This window comes from Sycon ciliatum, chromosome 9, assembly GCF_964019385.1.
Source record: "Sycon ciliatum chromosome 9, ocSycCili1.1, whole genome shotgun sequence".
In the NCBI taxonomy this organism is placed as follows: Eukaryota; Metazoa; Porifera; class Calcarea; order Leucosolenida; family Sycettidae; genus Sycon; species Sycon ciliatum.
The window spans coordinates 1416703-1433211 of NC_088651.1; the positions used below are offsets into that span (position 1 = coordinate 1416703).

General features: G+C 48.1%; 1 protein-coding gene and 1 non-coding gene across 2 annotated transcripts; one reads left to right on the plus strand and one right to left on the minus strand.

Moving 5' to 3' along the window:
- The first annotated feature begins 2879 nt into the window (after positions 1–2879).
- Positions 2880–2952, plus strand: Trnar-ucg (transfer RNA arginine (anticodon UCG)). The gene has a single exon. It is a non-coding gene; the product is annotated as a tRNA-Arg (tRNA).
- A 2036-nt stretch (positions 2953–4988) lies between these two features.
- On the minus strand, positions 4989–16251 carry LOC135824867 (uncharacterized). The gene is made up of 8 exons (XM_065337594.1): positions 16057–16251; positions 15878–15938; positions 9162–9381; positions 8654–8861; positions 7657–7844; positions 6918–7110; positions 6563–6637; positions 4989–6359 (listed from the first exon to the last, which is right to left on the minus strand). The coding sequence occupies exons 1-8, from the start codon at positions 16096–16098 to the stop codon at positions 6009–6011; spliced, it is 1338 nt and encodes a 445-aa protein (XP_065193666.1). The 5' UTR covers positions 16099–16251; the 3' UTR covers positions 4989–6008.
- Positions 16252–16509: the final 258 nt, after the last annotated feature.

Genomic DNA, 16509 nt, shown 5'->3' on the forward strand with positions numbered 1-16509 from the left:
TATAACCGTTAGTGTTGGACAAAACGGATAACTTGTAAACATGAGGGAACACTCATCCTTACCCAAGTCCCAACGTCAGCACTCGGCGCCGCTCCGAACCAAGAGGAACATTGGAGAGATCGTCCATCAGCTCCTCTCTTGTCCTGCGATCAAATCGCCTAATGCTAAAACACAAGAAGATAGGAAAGGCAAGTAGAATAAATAAATCAATAAAGTAATACACAACAAAACAAGTTTGAACAGCTGCAAACGTAATGGACGATCCGAACAAGACCAATGATATACCTAGCAATAAGTGTGCAGAGTGTGCAGCCCAAGGATAATCATCCCACGGCAAAGTTTATTGTTTAGGGCATAGACTCACAGTAACAGGCTCACCTTTGCTGCATCTCACACCGCTTCACACGGTAATCTACTGTATCACCATGGTAATTTCTGTTGCACATTGCTGCTTGTTTAACAAAAGGCAGAAAACACACCGAATTTCCAGGAATTACCATGGTGATACGGTACTTTAGCTTGGACCTATTCTATGACGGGTTTTCTATGATTCATAATGACCCAGAGAGAAACTAAACCGGTATCGAATTCCAGTCAGCGACGCAATTCTTCTGAGGTGTAAAGTGACTTCAGGAATATGTTGCAGAAAACTGCGATGCATGCTGATTATTTACTGTGCCCTATTGTGCACCATATACCAGGTGTGTTACTCAGGGATGAAGTAGATGCACACAAGTACCGTGCATAACGGCACAGGTTAGGTTTGCTACAAGCTGCTACAGTGTACTTGTGGTCCGAACTTGCACTCTACTCAGCTCTGCATACGCAAAGAGTGCTGGTGCCGAAATGAACCAGAAGGGTGCTGAGTGGGACGCAACAACACTGACTCTGTATACCCATGTACACAGATATGATAGGGTATGCAGTACCTGCTCTAGGATTTAACACAAACCGGGTACACGTCTACCTGGCACAACTCCTGCAACACTGGGCCAGAGCCAGATGCGTTCAAGTGCGGCTACTGTGTGTCAGGGAGTCGTAAACTTACTTTCGACTTCCTGATGTACATGATTGTACATGTACATGTATGAACGTACTCGCACTGGGCACTCTGGCCGCACGCATCTGCACGCGTATGCAGCCTGTCAGTGGCGGTATACCCTCGAAGTATAAAAAAGTATAGTACTCGACAGGACTTCCGACCGGGTCGCAGGTAACCCAGTGTTCTTTTTCCAAAGGGTCCAAGTACTCACGAACAGGGTCACTGACCCGGCTCTGGAGCAGACACTGGTAATCTAGGTCCAAGTTTGCTCGATTATGTTCTGACGCTTCATGTGCTTTCATAGCCAAGGTTTCTCACTTTCTTCGCAAGCTCTTTTAGTCTTGAGAGTTGACAACTGCTTATGGTTGTGTTGGCAGAAAACATATCAGCTAATCTGACAACCGTCCAACCCCATTTTACTGGTAAGTAGTCAGCGAGTGGCTTTGATGGGGCCATACTAGAGGGGAAGTTACGCGGCATATTTGTGCTTCCTTTTTGAAAACACGTTCTCGCTCGAAGGGTTTCTAAACTTTATCCCTGCGCTCATTGATGGAGTTCATCGATGGAGTTGCCAGCGGCACTCTACAGAAGAACAATGTTGTCAAGTTTTTTATGAAAAATTGTCAAACATTTTCAAATTGCTATAAGTTTGGTTAGGGTCGGGTTCCACTGCGGCTCCGCAGCTCCGCTGCTCCACGGTACTTGGCTGCATGCAGCAGAGCGGCGCGGTTCCAGTGACACTCGCCATTCACGGTACCGCGATCGTGCTCGACGTTTTTTGATGACATTTAGCCTGCCTGCGCGCGCGTGAAATCCAAAAAAATCCTCGTGTTCTGGCCTGTGCAACGAATTAAAATTCCCCCGAATAAAACAATTAAGTGCGGGAAACAATGCAAGCCGTGACCGCGGCTTGCATTTTTTTGTATCAAGCAGCGAAGCGAAAGCTGGTGATGAGCCGCGGCCTCGCTGGACCAGCTCGTAATGATGACGTTTCATGCCGTGGATGATGTGCGGCGGAGCGGCAGTGGAACCCAGCCCTTAGGCAAAGGAAATTTGTCATTAATTTGTTTATGCTGCAGAGATGGAGAGCTGCACACTCTGGCTTATGGACTCTCGCCTACAGTGTAGTCGTACTGCTAGTGTACTGGCATTACAGAAGACACGAAAAACGAGAACATAATTATGGCGAGAAAGTAATTACTGGCTAAGAATTGCCCTAAGACTTACCGCTTCTCAGTGCTCCATGCCAGGAAGTAGTACAATACCTACTCCCTGCTCCATACGAGTGTTTTCTCCTCATTCTCTGCATCCTTTGCCGCAGGAGTCTCGTCCATTTAGCGGCCCAAATGCTTGAGCTCCGGATAGCGGAAAATAGCTCGTCGTCCATTAGCGGCTCTAATAGTACCTGGTCTGAAGTGTCGCAGTCTAGCAACTATGATTTTTTCCAGGAGGGTAAGGGTTGCAAACCCAAAGAGACCCTAAGCTTCGTCTATCAAACAAAACAATTGCCCTAAAAAATGGAAGAGGAAAAGAGTGAGCGAGCTGGTCTGAGCGCGCTACTTTTCAAAAAATAGAAGCTGAAAGCCATCAAAGTCAAAGCATTCTGGCTAGCGCGTTTGTGTATGTCACGAGCGCTAGCGCGCTAGTCGCAGCAAACGCTCGCAGGCCAGAGTTAGCGCTATTTGGGCTGTTTGCCGCACGCGGCAGCTGGATAGATCACGTGATCCAAGCTGACAAATAAGGTCCGATGGTTCAGCTACATTGAGCCACAAGCGTTCAAAACCATTCACCATGCATACTGACAGAGTGGGTTAGAGAATTATGTAGAAATGTGTACGACCGCGTGGCCCAATGGATACGGCGTCTGACTTCGAATCAGAAGATTGTGGGTTCGAGTCCCATCGTGGTCGATCTACTCTTTTTTTTCCTTTGCTTCCCGGTTTTGCCAGGAAATCGTATTACAGTCTGCTTCCTCATCGACCACAGACCACCTCTAGCTCTGGTCGGATGAGCCTCGCCAACCACATCGGCACATCGCCCCCCCCCCCTCCCCCTTGTCTTTTTATCCAGTGTCACTTCTCTAAAAACTTGTCCTCTTTCCCCGATTGTTAGTAGGGCGCCGCTATGTTTGCTAGTAAAGGAAAGAAAAGAAGAAGAAAGTTGGTTGCTCCCAACCCTGGAGCTCGCCATCGCTCTCTTCCCACCAACCTGACACTCACTGCGACGCTCAGTGACACTTGACCGAACTCGCGACCGTGCCATACATTACAGAGCACACGAGAAGTCAATCGAACTGAGTCTGTCCACCCGGCAATCCAGTTACCTGCAAGATCAAGAATGCACCCCTCCCTGGCCTGCTCAGTTTTGAGCCAGCGTTGCCGGGGATTCACCCTTGCAAAGATGACTCAGTACTGGCGAACCGCCCAGCGGCTGATAGTGATGGCCCTGAAGGCTGAACTCCCCAAACTCTGGGTGGACTTGGAAATGATCCCACTATAAATGCCATGGCATGCACACCTCAGGCTCAGAAGTGGGTGACGGCTAGGTGCAAAAAAGGATTGAGGGCATCAGGGTATCCGCCCTTGAACCAACTGCATTATAAAGTTTACCCCTGCCCCCAGTGAACATAAAACTTGCTATACTTCACTTGTCTTCAGTACAATCATGTAGTGTGGGTGGCCAAAGCAGAGTGGATCCGTGCTTCACTACACTAGTCCGAAGTAGCTCATTGGGCAACAGGTGGTTAAAATCTGGCTTTGGAAAATATATTTCCATTGATAACAGGTTTGACCCCATTTTCTCTGTACTGCGCTGAGGAGTCCGCTAGCGCGCTGATGAGTCCACAAAGGACGAAACAGTTCTGTCCGCAGATTGGGTATGTGCGTCGATAGAAAGTGTGCGTCGATAGAAAGTGTGCGTCGATAGAAAGTACAATGATATGAACACTGAAGTGAAGCCAGCAACGGCACCAGGTACACTAAAGGTACACTATGATTTTCATTATTTTTCAATAATCATTGCACCCGCTTACCCGGCCTTCAAGCAGCCAAGCTTTCAGGCTCGTTGGCAACAGACCCAACACTATCCAGCTATGTATATGACGGTTTATACTGAGCTTGTATACAAACTCCCATCTCTCCCCACACAACACTCCAGACTTGTATTTTGCATATAACAGGTACTTCGATGACGAGAATATAAACTGGTATATAAACTGGTATATAAACTGGTGTATAAACTGGTATATAAACTCCTTTTTTTTTAGGATCACACTAGGGGAGTTTGTATATCAGCTCAGTATAAGCATAATATAACCTACTCAGTTGATTATATGGGAAATATAAACCTGTATACAAACCTCGGCTTCGCCTCGGTTTGTATACAGGTTTATATTTCCCATATAATCAACTGGTTAGGTTATATTATATACATGCACCTCACGTTACCAGCCGAACTAGTACTAGTGGCACATGAAATAACCGTTATAGCCTATTCATACTACGTTACAAACCGCGTCACGTTCTGGAATACGACGTGCTGGCAGACGTCGTTTTCATGCAGGTGCATTCACACAGGCACGCACACGCTGCTCGTACAGCTTCTTTTGTACACAAACTACTGGGAACGGCAGAACGAAACTCGGTACAGGGGTCTGGATACGTCGTTTACGTTTTCGTATCACTATCAGGAGTACGATTTTCCCGCCACCTTCCATGTTGTCATGGCTATCCTGACGAAAGCGTCACGTACGCCTCGTTTTGGGCGTAGTGTGAAGGACCCATTACATACACTGTAGTCTGGAACGCACTCGCGCACGCTAGCCCCCGCCCCGCGTGGACACACACACACATACACACACACACGCGTACACACACACACACATACACACACATGTACACACACACACACACACACATACATGGCACGCTGCTTGAAACAACCGGTATCACCGTCATGTATAAATATTTTTCTGGCCCAACCCGTGAATAAAAGTCAACACAAAGTATTATTATGTGAGAGGAGGCTCACGCACGGACGCGAGACTCACATGAACAAGACGGGCAAACGGATGAATCACACTAAACATCAAAGAGAATAAGCAGAAGAAAATTAGTACAAGTTTTAGTTAAAACACATCGCGCGCAGTTTCCTGGCACGGATCAACGGCAAACCGACACAAGCCACACAACCAACTAGGGCCACAAACACCACCAGAAACGACACGAAACAGCAAACACACATACACGTACGAATAGATCCTATATTACCAATGCAGCAGAATCGCATGAACGCAATGCAGCACGCCGAAAAATAAAGCATTCCGATGTACTGTACATGCATATTACTCTGAATGTTGGCTAGTCAGTGAACTAAGTCATGATACAACAATAACAAAACATGTCGGCAACTAGAGTAGCCATGGTAACGGTTATGGCACCTATCGAACGTGACGTTACACTGACAGTGTGTGTTCCACCGCAGTGGGTGAAAGCCAAGAAGCGACTGAGTGTGGGCAGGCGCACAGTATATTGCAGCATCAATAGATTAGTGTTCTGTGTGCATTTGCGAGTGCATTGGGCGAATCTGTGTGGCTGCGTGCACGGCACACAGCCACCGAAGGAATTATTATTATAGGGCTGAGAGCAGAGCAAGCTAAGAAAGAGAGAGAGAGAGAGAGAGAGAGAGAGAGAGAGAGAGAGAGAGAGAGAGAGAGAGAGTGAGAGAGAGAGAGAGAGAGAGAGAGAGAGAGTGAGTGAGTGGGAGAGAGAGAGAGAGAGAGAGAGAGAGAGAGAGAGAGAGAGAGAGAGAGAGAGAGAGAGAGAGAGAGAGAGAGGCAACAGAAAGAATGCGTGAGAGTGTGCGAGACAACGGAGGCGAGGTTAACGCCACACACATCGATTACAAGTCAAGCTGGCAGCACTCCACCATTCCCAGCAACGGCAACACCAACAACACCACCTGTTGCTCATGCTTCCTCCTGGAGGTGCTCGAAGAAGTTGTATGTGGGGTTCTCGAAGCCCTTCTGCTCGATGCTCCGGATCTCCTCCTCCTCGTCCAGGAGGGCCTTCTTGGCGACGTCGTTCCTCTTCTCCGGCTGCTGTGATTGGATGGAGTTACGATAGCGACGGCGCAGTACGTTGGCAGTGAACGCCGCCACGGCAACGCACACGACAACGCAGACGCAGCCCGTAGCCACGGCGACTGTGACGTAGCGACGTTTGTGGTGGCGGTGATGATCGCTCTGCTTGTCGTGGTCATGATCGTGATCGCCGTCCCCACCATCCGGCTTTTGCTCTGGTTCCATCAAACCAATATCCTGCAGCGAATCGGTCGTCGGACAAACAGAATATGAATATCGAATACCGTCAGCAAGCCTGATCATTAATAGTTACAAGGACAGAAATTGGTTTTGGTTCACATCCTATCGTGTAACACACATTATATACACACACACGCATGCGCGCGCACACACACACACACACACACACACACTGACTTGATAGCGTGCACTATACTTACTTCCTGTCCAGCTGGCATGTTCTTGTTGATCTGAACAGGGCCAAGACCCCACAGTGGGTTCCAACCATTGCTCGTCTAAAACACAACGGAACAACAGCGGCAGCAGTAGCGACAATACGAGTCAGCGTTTAACTGTGAAAGGTAACAGCGCCTAAAGGCAAGTGGTGCAAAGTGAGAATACAATTGAGCATGCCAGTAATCAGTTTAGTGTTAGAAATGGGGGTAAAGCAATTAGTAGTGGTTATGATTATATTTATCAATGGTGCTCACCACGTCCTATGCACACATGTGCACGCACACACGCACGCACACACACACACACACACACACACACACACAAGAAACGTCGCCTTACCTCCTTCTTCACCTCCTCGGTAACGGCCGGGTAGTTGGGTTCGACTGGCAGAGTTGGCATCTCGGGAAGGATCTCCGGAACAAACGTTGGTACAAACTGCTGCTCAGTGGTTGGGTCCTCCTCGAACAACCGCACCTCCTCAGTCACAATTTCGTGTTCGCCAGTGACCATGTCACGGTCCTGCGCTCTTGAACTGCAGATTAGGAACAGACGCATAGCCAGACACGGAAACAGGCAGACATACATGCGTACCGCCACCCATACACGCACACATGTACATACGCACACACATAGACATGCATATACGCACGCACTCAGACAGGCATGTATGCACACATACACACACAGCCACACACACACACACACACACACACACACACACACACACACACACACGGAAATGCAAATTGAATGCGAGAAAAACATGACTTCAGTCTGAGTGAATGATGCAGTGTAATAGACTCAATCATGATATCAACATCATCATCTTGGTGTTCATTGCATATTATACTGGAGATACGGGCAAACATACCACGCATGCACATACACACACGCGCATGCGCGCACACACACACATACACGCACATATACGAACATATACGCACACACACGCATGAAGAAGTCGCTGACGGCAAGGAGACATTGTATCAGGTTTGTTGAGCGCAGTCGTAGCTCTTTAAAAATTATCTTATTAGTTTCGGCTTTCCCGCAAAGCAGGCGTCAATGATCAATCGCTTACCCAGCACAATGGCTGTCCAATGTCTCGTGAAGTTCATCATAAACATTGGAGCTGGCTTCGTTGACGATGGCTTGTTGTGTGCTGAATCGCTCGCACATGCGACGCACCTTGTGCCCAAGCCGCTCACTGGGCAAAGCACACGTTTCACCAACGTCAAGGTTGGCCAGTCCCTGGACAGAGCTGGAAAGCTGCCAGCCAACAGGAAAACACACACACACAGCCCATGAACAGAATTGTGTTGAAAGTGTGATCGGAGGCGGGGGGGGGGGGGGGGGGGAGGGGGGGGGGGGGGGGGAGGGGAGGAATGCTTGTACAGTGCTGTTCAATGACACCTAATCGCGTGAGTAATGTTTGCGACCTTCGCTCTCCTGTGCACATCCCATTGTTTGCAGGACTGGGAATGAACAGCACACCTGCACGCACTTGACTCACGCGATAGGATTTCATAGAGCATCACCGCTCGTACATGTGGCGTACAGTGCTGTCCACGTGGCAAGACACACAGTCCCGGGCCCAAAGTGTAGCGTATAGTGATTGTTGCAGCATTGTTTCTCTCCGTACTCTCTCTCTCTCTCTCTCTCTCTCTCTCTCCCTCTCACTCACTCACTCTCTCTCTCTCTCTCTCTCTCTCTCTCTCTCTCACACACACACACACACACACACACACACACACACACACACACACACACACACACACACACACACATACAGTGACACAAACACACACACACACACACACACACACACACACACACACATACACACACACACACACACTTGTACTTGCTAACTGCCAAAACTGGTCACGTGGGTCTCCCGGAAGAGGGGAGAGAGACTCTAAAGGAATCTACACACACATACACACACACACACACACGCACGCACACGCACACACACACGCACGCACGCACACACACACACACACACACACACACACACACACACACACACACACACACACACACATACACACCGTGAAGGAGTTCTCTCTTCTTACCCGCTGCATCTTAGCCTTGGACAGTCTGAGGAGGATGCACGCGTGCTCCGGTGCACATCCAGCCAGGACGTGGAAGAGACTCTGTCCGGCCGACTGCACTCTCTTGTGCACCTGACGCAGACGTCGAGCACACTGCTCATGAAGGTCGGCAGCACCGGACACGTGGTCACCCAGACTCTGACGCATCTTGGCCTCCGCCTCGTGGCACCTGAAGTAGAAGGTGAGAGATATGCACAATGGGTTTCAGGTGGACGCGCAGTCGCCGACACGCGCATAAACACAAACACAAAAAACACACACACACACGCACCAGCCGTTCTTCTTTTTCAGGTGCTAGTCTAAGCACAGTTGAGTCACAGGCACAAACATATATTGGTATGCTGCGCTTGGTGAAATCCTAGCCTGCTCGTTATTCAGGCCTCCGTTCTTCGGCGACCGACATTACCGTAAACAACCAACTAATGATGACATCATAATGACATCATACAATGACACCATCAATACTTACGAGGCCTCGAGCTCTGCCGCAGCCGTTGGCGTCCCCGCCGCCAGATTGTGAGCACTGCGCTCACAGTCCTCGATGGTCTGACGCAGACGCTCCTTCTGCGCCGCGTAGAACTCGTTGTGCTCCTGCTGTGAGCGACGGCACTGATCGTGTACGCGATGTCTGTGCGCGTGTAGTGACAGATGCATCATGTGAAGGTGGGGCTGAGCTCGTTCATAGCAATCTACACGGGAACAACAAGAAGAAGACGAAAAGCAACGACCGTAAGTTGATTGTAAAATAGAAGAAAACCTGTGACTAACAAGCATCCCTTGGGGCCAGAAAAAGCGGTCTTTAATGGCAGGTGGTCTTTAAATGGGCCCCGCCACCACACTCCATTATTCACCCCAGTGCCTGGAGATATGTGGATTTTGTAGAGAGAAAAACCCAGCACCATTTTCAGTAGGGCCGAAACGATTATACCGATTACTCGTATATCACTCGTTATGGATGAAATCGATAATCGTTATGATCGATAACGATTATGACTGTACAGTGCGAGAGCCAGCTGTCATGACGTCAGTACATGCAGACCATGCATAGCATCATGCACGCGTGTCATGCGCACAAGTACATGAACGTCGAAGTACAGGTGAGCCGGCCGTAGCTTCAGGTCCGTACAATCATTGCGCGCTTGATCCTTTTTGGGTACTCGTAGTCGTACATAGTCACTACATTCACTGCACTAGTCAGCGTAGCCGGAAAATGTAACAACCGGAAAGCTTCATTACTATTAGGTTGTAGCGAAACTGTGAGGATGGCTGCCGGCCTTCTAATTTGTTCAGTTCTTGTCAAAAACTTACAGTTGGTGTTTGATTTTTTGGCGAGGAGAGCAGTGACAATCCTGCCGCCTGGAAAAGCGAAAGTTAGTCTGACCAAGAGATCGCCAGCTTGGGCATATTTCGAGGAAGCTGATAGCGTAGCGAGATGCAATTCGTGCAGCCGCGAGTTCGTCCGTCAAAGCGGCACAACCAACTTGTTCCAGCACCTGATTTCTGCTCACAAAGACCAGTACGCCGCTGCGGTAGGGAAAGGACCAGCAAAACAGTCAACAGCAACGGCGACTACCAGCAATGTTGAGCGCAGTGACAATGCTCATAACAGTGCTGGAATGAAGCCCGTCACGTCGTTCTTCGGCACAGGTAACTTGCGAACGTGCGACAGCAGGCGCTCAGGCATGTTGACGGAGTCGATCATCGACTGGATTGTCGATTCCAGTTGACCCCTCTCCATTGTAGAAGACAGACGACTGATCGTTTATGTTTAATGGCAGAGGAACTGTGGATCTTTCACCCATACGTACCTATAATTATAGTTGAACAAATTTTAATTTTTTTGCCGTATACTGATGTCCAACATGACACTTATAAAACTTGTTCGGAAAATCGGTAAAACCAATAAATCGATCGTTAGTGTTATTGGTTAATCGTTAAGGCAAAATGGGCAATCGTTTCGGCCCTAATTTTCAGTAACCAAAAGGTCCTCGTAATGCACACTCCAGCAGAAAATCAGATTCGTTAATCCAGCACCCTCCCTAATCCAGCAGAATTTCCTTTCTATAAACTTAATGTTGCTGGATTATAAAGAAACCACTGTAATGACGTCAAGCTAGGAAAACAACCCTCCATAAACAACCCTCCATAAACCTCTCCATAAACACAAACAGCAGACAGCAGTGCAATATCTACAAGCACCTGGTGCAAACAGGATCTTCATCATGTTCCCTACCCCCTTACTGCCGTACTAGCCCCCAGCAATACAACATTATTGTACAGATACAGTGTCACATGGCATTACAGCAGCCAGGCACTTGAGAGAGGCTGCCAGGTACTTGGGTCAAACAATTACATACAGTGCATGCAATCATCCCAGGACCAGAATACCGTATATTCTCTATTATAAGCGCCGTGCTTATATTTTTTCAACACCCCTCTACCCCGTGCTTATATTGGAGACCGCGCTTATATTGGAGACCGTGCTTATATTTTTTCAACCAATACATCCATACAGAGCAAGAAGAAATACATGCTGGATATCATGCATGCAGCATTGATTTCTACCAAGACCGTGCTAATAATAGAGACTGTGCTTATAATGTTTCGAAAGGTGCTCACAGTGTGCTAGTATTAGAGACCGTGCTAGTAATGGAGACCTGTGCTTATAATAGAGAATATACGGTAAAACAAGTGTCGGGACACACACACACACACACACACACACAGTGTGTTGCCTGCTGCACTGTGACTACTAGTATGTGTACCATGATTGTGGACTGTGTGGTGTGTGGTGTGTGTGTGTGTACAATGTCCCCACTCACCCACCCACGCACTCATTAGCCAGTCAATGCAACACTAGCCACTGATAAGCACATGCATGCATGCATTGCCCACAAACAAAGGCTAATGACGTAATAAAACATTCCAGGCACACAGACAGTGATGTCATGACAGACTACACTCAGACTCAGTACACTGTTACTCTGAAGGGTTACTGTAATTAAATTTCACAAATTTCCGGTGCACTATTATTTTCGGGACTTCGGTGGTCTGTTTCATACCTAAAATTTCAATACACCAAACAAACACTAACACACATAATCCAATAGGGAACTGTTTCTCTGTACCTAAATTTTCTATTCACCTAACCTGGCCTTTTGCCCTCAAACCGAAAATAGAAAATTTCTGAAATAATAGAGTATTCACAGCTAGCCGAAATAATTGCATACTTGTAGTACATTCATTTTCTAATACTCGTACTGTACACAGAGTACAACTCAGTTCCTAGCATCCGTACACCATATCATCCTATTGGCCGGTCTGCCTATTCGTGTCTTTTTTCATGTGCAGTGCCAAGTCCCCAACAGAAACACAACCTACCAACTACACTCTACAGTACAAGTACTGCTGGTGGTGAATGTAAGTTTAAAAAAAAAAAAGTATTGTAAGGGGTCGTCCATAAGCGTGGAACATTTTTCACAAAACCGTATGGGGTGGGAGGGGTTGACCAATTTCGTTTCGAAAACATTGATACATGTAGGAGCAGTGACACACTTGCAACTTTTGTTGTATCGTGCATGCATATGTCAACATTTTTTTACGTTTTGAGGGGGAGGGAGGGAGGGGTTGGATATAAACTGAACCGATTCGGATGGTTAAAAAAAGTAGTGTTGAAACGATCTCACCGGATACTCGTTAGCTCGCTCGCCAGAAATTCGGCTCGTTTGTGCGGCCAGCTCGTTTGCACTAACGAACACCGTACACCGCACTCCGTACACATAGCAGTACATGTCGACCGGGGAGTCGTAAAATATTTTACGACTCCCCGGTCGATCGAGAGTCCAGTCCCGATCCCGCGCAAAGTGAAAATCACTCGCAGTTACAGGTGACTGTATGCCTGCACGACACTTGAGTTGTTTCAGTTGTCGTTGCAGCTTTGGTGGACTCTACTGATGTCTTGTTCCGCATCTGCTGACCTGTTGCAGGATATGCTTCGGTCACCCCTCCATTCGAGTGAAAGTTACGCTCAGTCGTTTAGAAGTTTTCTCCCGCGATGCAGCGAAGACCAGGGCTACTTGCAATCTTTGCAAAACGGTCTATTCTTACAAAGGCTAATCGACGACGGCGCTGAAAAGACATCTCGACACCAACCAGCAGTCCGAAGTGAAGCAGCAGCAACCCCAAATGCCGGCGCCGGCGGTGATAATTTGAACCAGCTGAAAAAAATCGAACTTAGAAAAAAATATATTCAAAAAAATAATCATATTCGCCACATCAATGAAACTCGTTAGCTCGCTTGATAGCTTCCTCGTTAGTGGAACTGATCGCTCGTTTGTTATAGATACGCTCGTTTCAACACTAAAAAAAAGTTCGATATTTATACACGGCCTCTAAAACTTCAGCATACAGTCAGCAACTCGCGTGTAAAGACAGAATCCTCAGATGTAGTAACTATCTTGACTGCATACTTTCAACAACACACGAATAACGACAGCTCGCAAATAGTGACGTTTTTTCATCACACTGTGACAAGAAGCAGGAACACCATCGAGGCCATCGACGCATCATTCTGCAAACTACCGTTTGAACAGCTACAAACAACCCGAGCGGTATGTTCACCTCCTGTGTGTGCGTGGGCATGTGCGCGTGTGAACATGTATGCGTGTGTGTGTGTGTGTGTGTGTGAACGCGTGCGCGCGATGAAGTCGGAATGTCATCCATGAGGGAACTAGTGCTTCCCTAGGTAACTGGACCTTGCACGGGGAAGAGAAATCCCAACCCCCCCCCCCCCCCCCTGCCAACCATGCTACTTGTCGGTGCAGCAGCACTAACTTCATGGGCAGGCAATGGCCAGAACTCATACGAATCTGACCTTTACAGCCCAGGCACTACTGCACATTCATGTATAACCCAGGTCAAAATGGGATACCATAACGCAGAGTCTTTCCTGTTTCCCCCTGGTGGTGTGCAGGTTCTATCCAGTTTGGTACATGTACAGGTCCTCCCTCGTTAGTAGATAATCTCTGGGCCATCGAAAAAGTTATCTTATAACGAGACTTATCTTGTAGCAGGACTTGCAGCTAAAGGTGAAATAGGCACTACTTCGTACTTACCCGGGCTACCCTCGATACAACATAAATTATCGATGCTTCAACTCGTTATAAGATAATTGAAAATCTCCAATATAACTCTTCCTTGGATGCAAACATTGCAAAGGATCGTCCATATTCACGAATACATAGACATAATACGTTTTCTCTTTCTGCTTTATCCTACGTGTTTTGGCCTTGGTCCTGCATGGTCAATATTATCTTATACTGAGGGTTTGGCACTCCAGGGACCTGGGCAAAGGGTCGTTATAACGGATTTTATGTACTAACGGATTACGTTGTAACCGGACCTGTAAACAGTTGTATAGACCACGTTTCGCCAGGGGATTTCAGATTTCTATTTACTAACGGGGTTTATGTACTACTCGTTATAACGAGGGAGGACCTGTACCATTGTACTTGTACATCATCTACATGATACTGAACTGGTCCACTATTTCCTCTTCTGTGAGGTCTGAGGGAGCATCATGATGAAGTGCATTGCTTCGTGCACAACGCACATAAGGTGTCGGTCGCCCCAGCCCCCCCCCCCCCCCCATCGTCAAAAAATCCAGCTGAGCAGCACACAACAAGAGATACTGCATTACCCTATCAACACGCCAGGGCTGCACCAGTGGCAGAGCGCTCACCAGATGCGCCATGGAGTGGCTTCCTGGATCGCTAGTCTACGTTTGTGTACGAGCTTGTACTTGTACGCACGGAAGACACCCTCCGAAGCAACTGTTCATGCAAATGCCGCCTGATCCATAGTATAATTTTAGTGTCCAGACCAAACCAAAACCGCTCATCTAATGGCCGAGTAGAGTGCTTGTTTCTCATGCCAGTCAAGAGCACTTGCTTACGCCGACAGAAGGTGCCACAAACACACACCTTTCCGCATCGCACGCTGCAAAAATCAACAAGAGCGGTCGCGCTGAAACGAACAACATTTGCACCAGTTGCAAAAATACAGAATCACTGCGGGAAACTCTTCTTTTCGCCATTTCGTTTGAGAACTTTCCGCTCGATCAGCTACATAGCGAGCTGCATCGGAAAACACAACTGACGGTCGTAGCGCCTGATGAGCTGAACAGGAATGTCTATACACGAACCAGCCAAGCACCTAAATCCTTGCGATGCCGATGCCGTCAAACGCAGTAAAACGAGTAGCGCGTTGAAAGCTTCCATCGCTAGCTGAAGTGTACCAGTCCGAGAGGGTATGCGTGTGCGCGCTCACGTGTGTGTGTGTGGCGTGTGTGTGTGGTGTGTGTGTGTGTGTGTGTGTGTGTGTGTGTGTGTGTGAGAGAGAGAGAGAAATAGAGGGGGAGATAGCGACAGCGGAAAGAAAAGTCGCTCACGCACATACAAATGCACGAAACTGGTCTACGAACAGCAGTGGCTGAAGGATCTTCCCCCGACTAGGTTCGTACCTGTCGTGTCACTCTGAAAACTACCTTTCTACTGATAACACTACACTACACACAGCGATGTCTACGAACAACACTCTGCCATTCCCGGGGATATCCCTGCCGATCCACCACTGCCTTCCAACAAATCCTTGCAGGGCAGTACGGAAGGTGCGGGGGTTCTTCCTGGCACTTCAAGTATTAGTTACTACTTCCACACATTCTCAATATCCATTTTGATGACTGTGATACTGATAGCGCATAATGCGAGCCTGGAGTGGCGAAAGTCCATGCGATTGCCATTGCAGTACTGGCAATCCGTGACTGATCATCCAGCCAGTTTTCATGGTTTGGGACAGGCAGCTCCGGTGCGAATAACACCTCCTGCCCTGGTGGTGGTGGTGGACCTCAGCGAATGCTCCCGCTCACCAGAGTAGAGGCAGAGGCGCACAGCAACATAGGGAGAACGCTACAAGATCAGGAAATAGCGCTCGCCATCGACGCAGTTTCGCACGTAGGCACTAGCGACTGTGAATGCTCAGCGTAGATGACTGAGCGACACCACCACATAGGATGTGTCGCAATGTTACGAACAGACATCACACAAACACACACAAACCCACCACCAGCAAAAAGCGCAGGCGGATTCACCATGTTCACGCAGCTACGCGATCGATCGCAGCTCTTACCTGAGGTAACGATCTCCGATGGCTGAACAACATCGATCGCTGGTGACCTTCCACTCGCCACCTGACGGAGGAGATAAGGCCAAAACACAAAACCCCGAACCGAGAACGACAGTATGAAACGCGATCTACAAAACACCAAACAAAGAGCCAGCGAACAGCAACTACGTGCGCAAACTTACGGCAACTAACGCAACCAACAGTAGGCTGGCAATGGTCGCCATCTTGCTGGCTCAGCGTGCTCCAATCCACTCGCTAGGTACTCTTTGCCAGGTGAAAGCGTCTTTCTCGGACTAAAACTGCGAACTGCAAACTGCAAACTGCAATGAACTGATATCTGGACGGCTTCTGCGTGGCTGTTGCTTTTGTCTCTCTCGAAGTCTCGTAGCGGCTGTATCACTATCACTAGTAATAGTATCGGGTGTATATCACTGACTGAGTCTGTATGTAGTGTAGAACTACCGTCCGCCGCACTGGCTGTAGCCTAGCCTAGCCCTAGCCTAGGTAGTGTAGCCTCACTGACTGACTGTAGTCTTTCAAGTGCTAGTGCAAGGATCTAGGACTGCATAGATAGCGTTTCAGTAGTCGTACATGCATCATGATTCATGACTACACAGAGAGTCAGTCGACTGTGC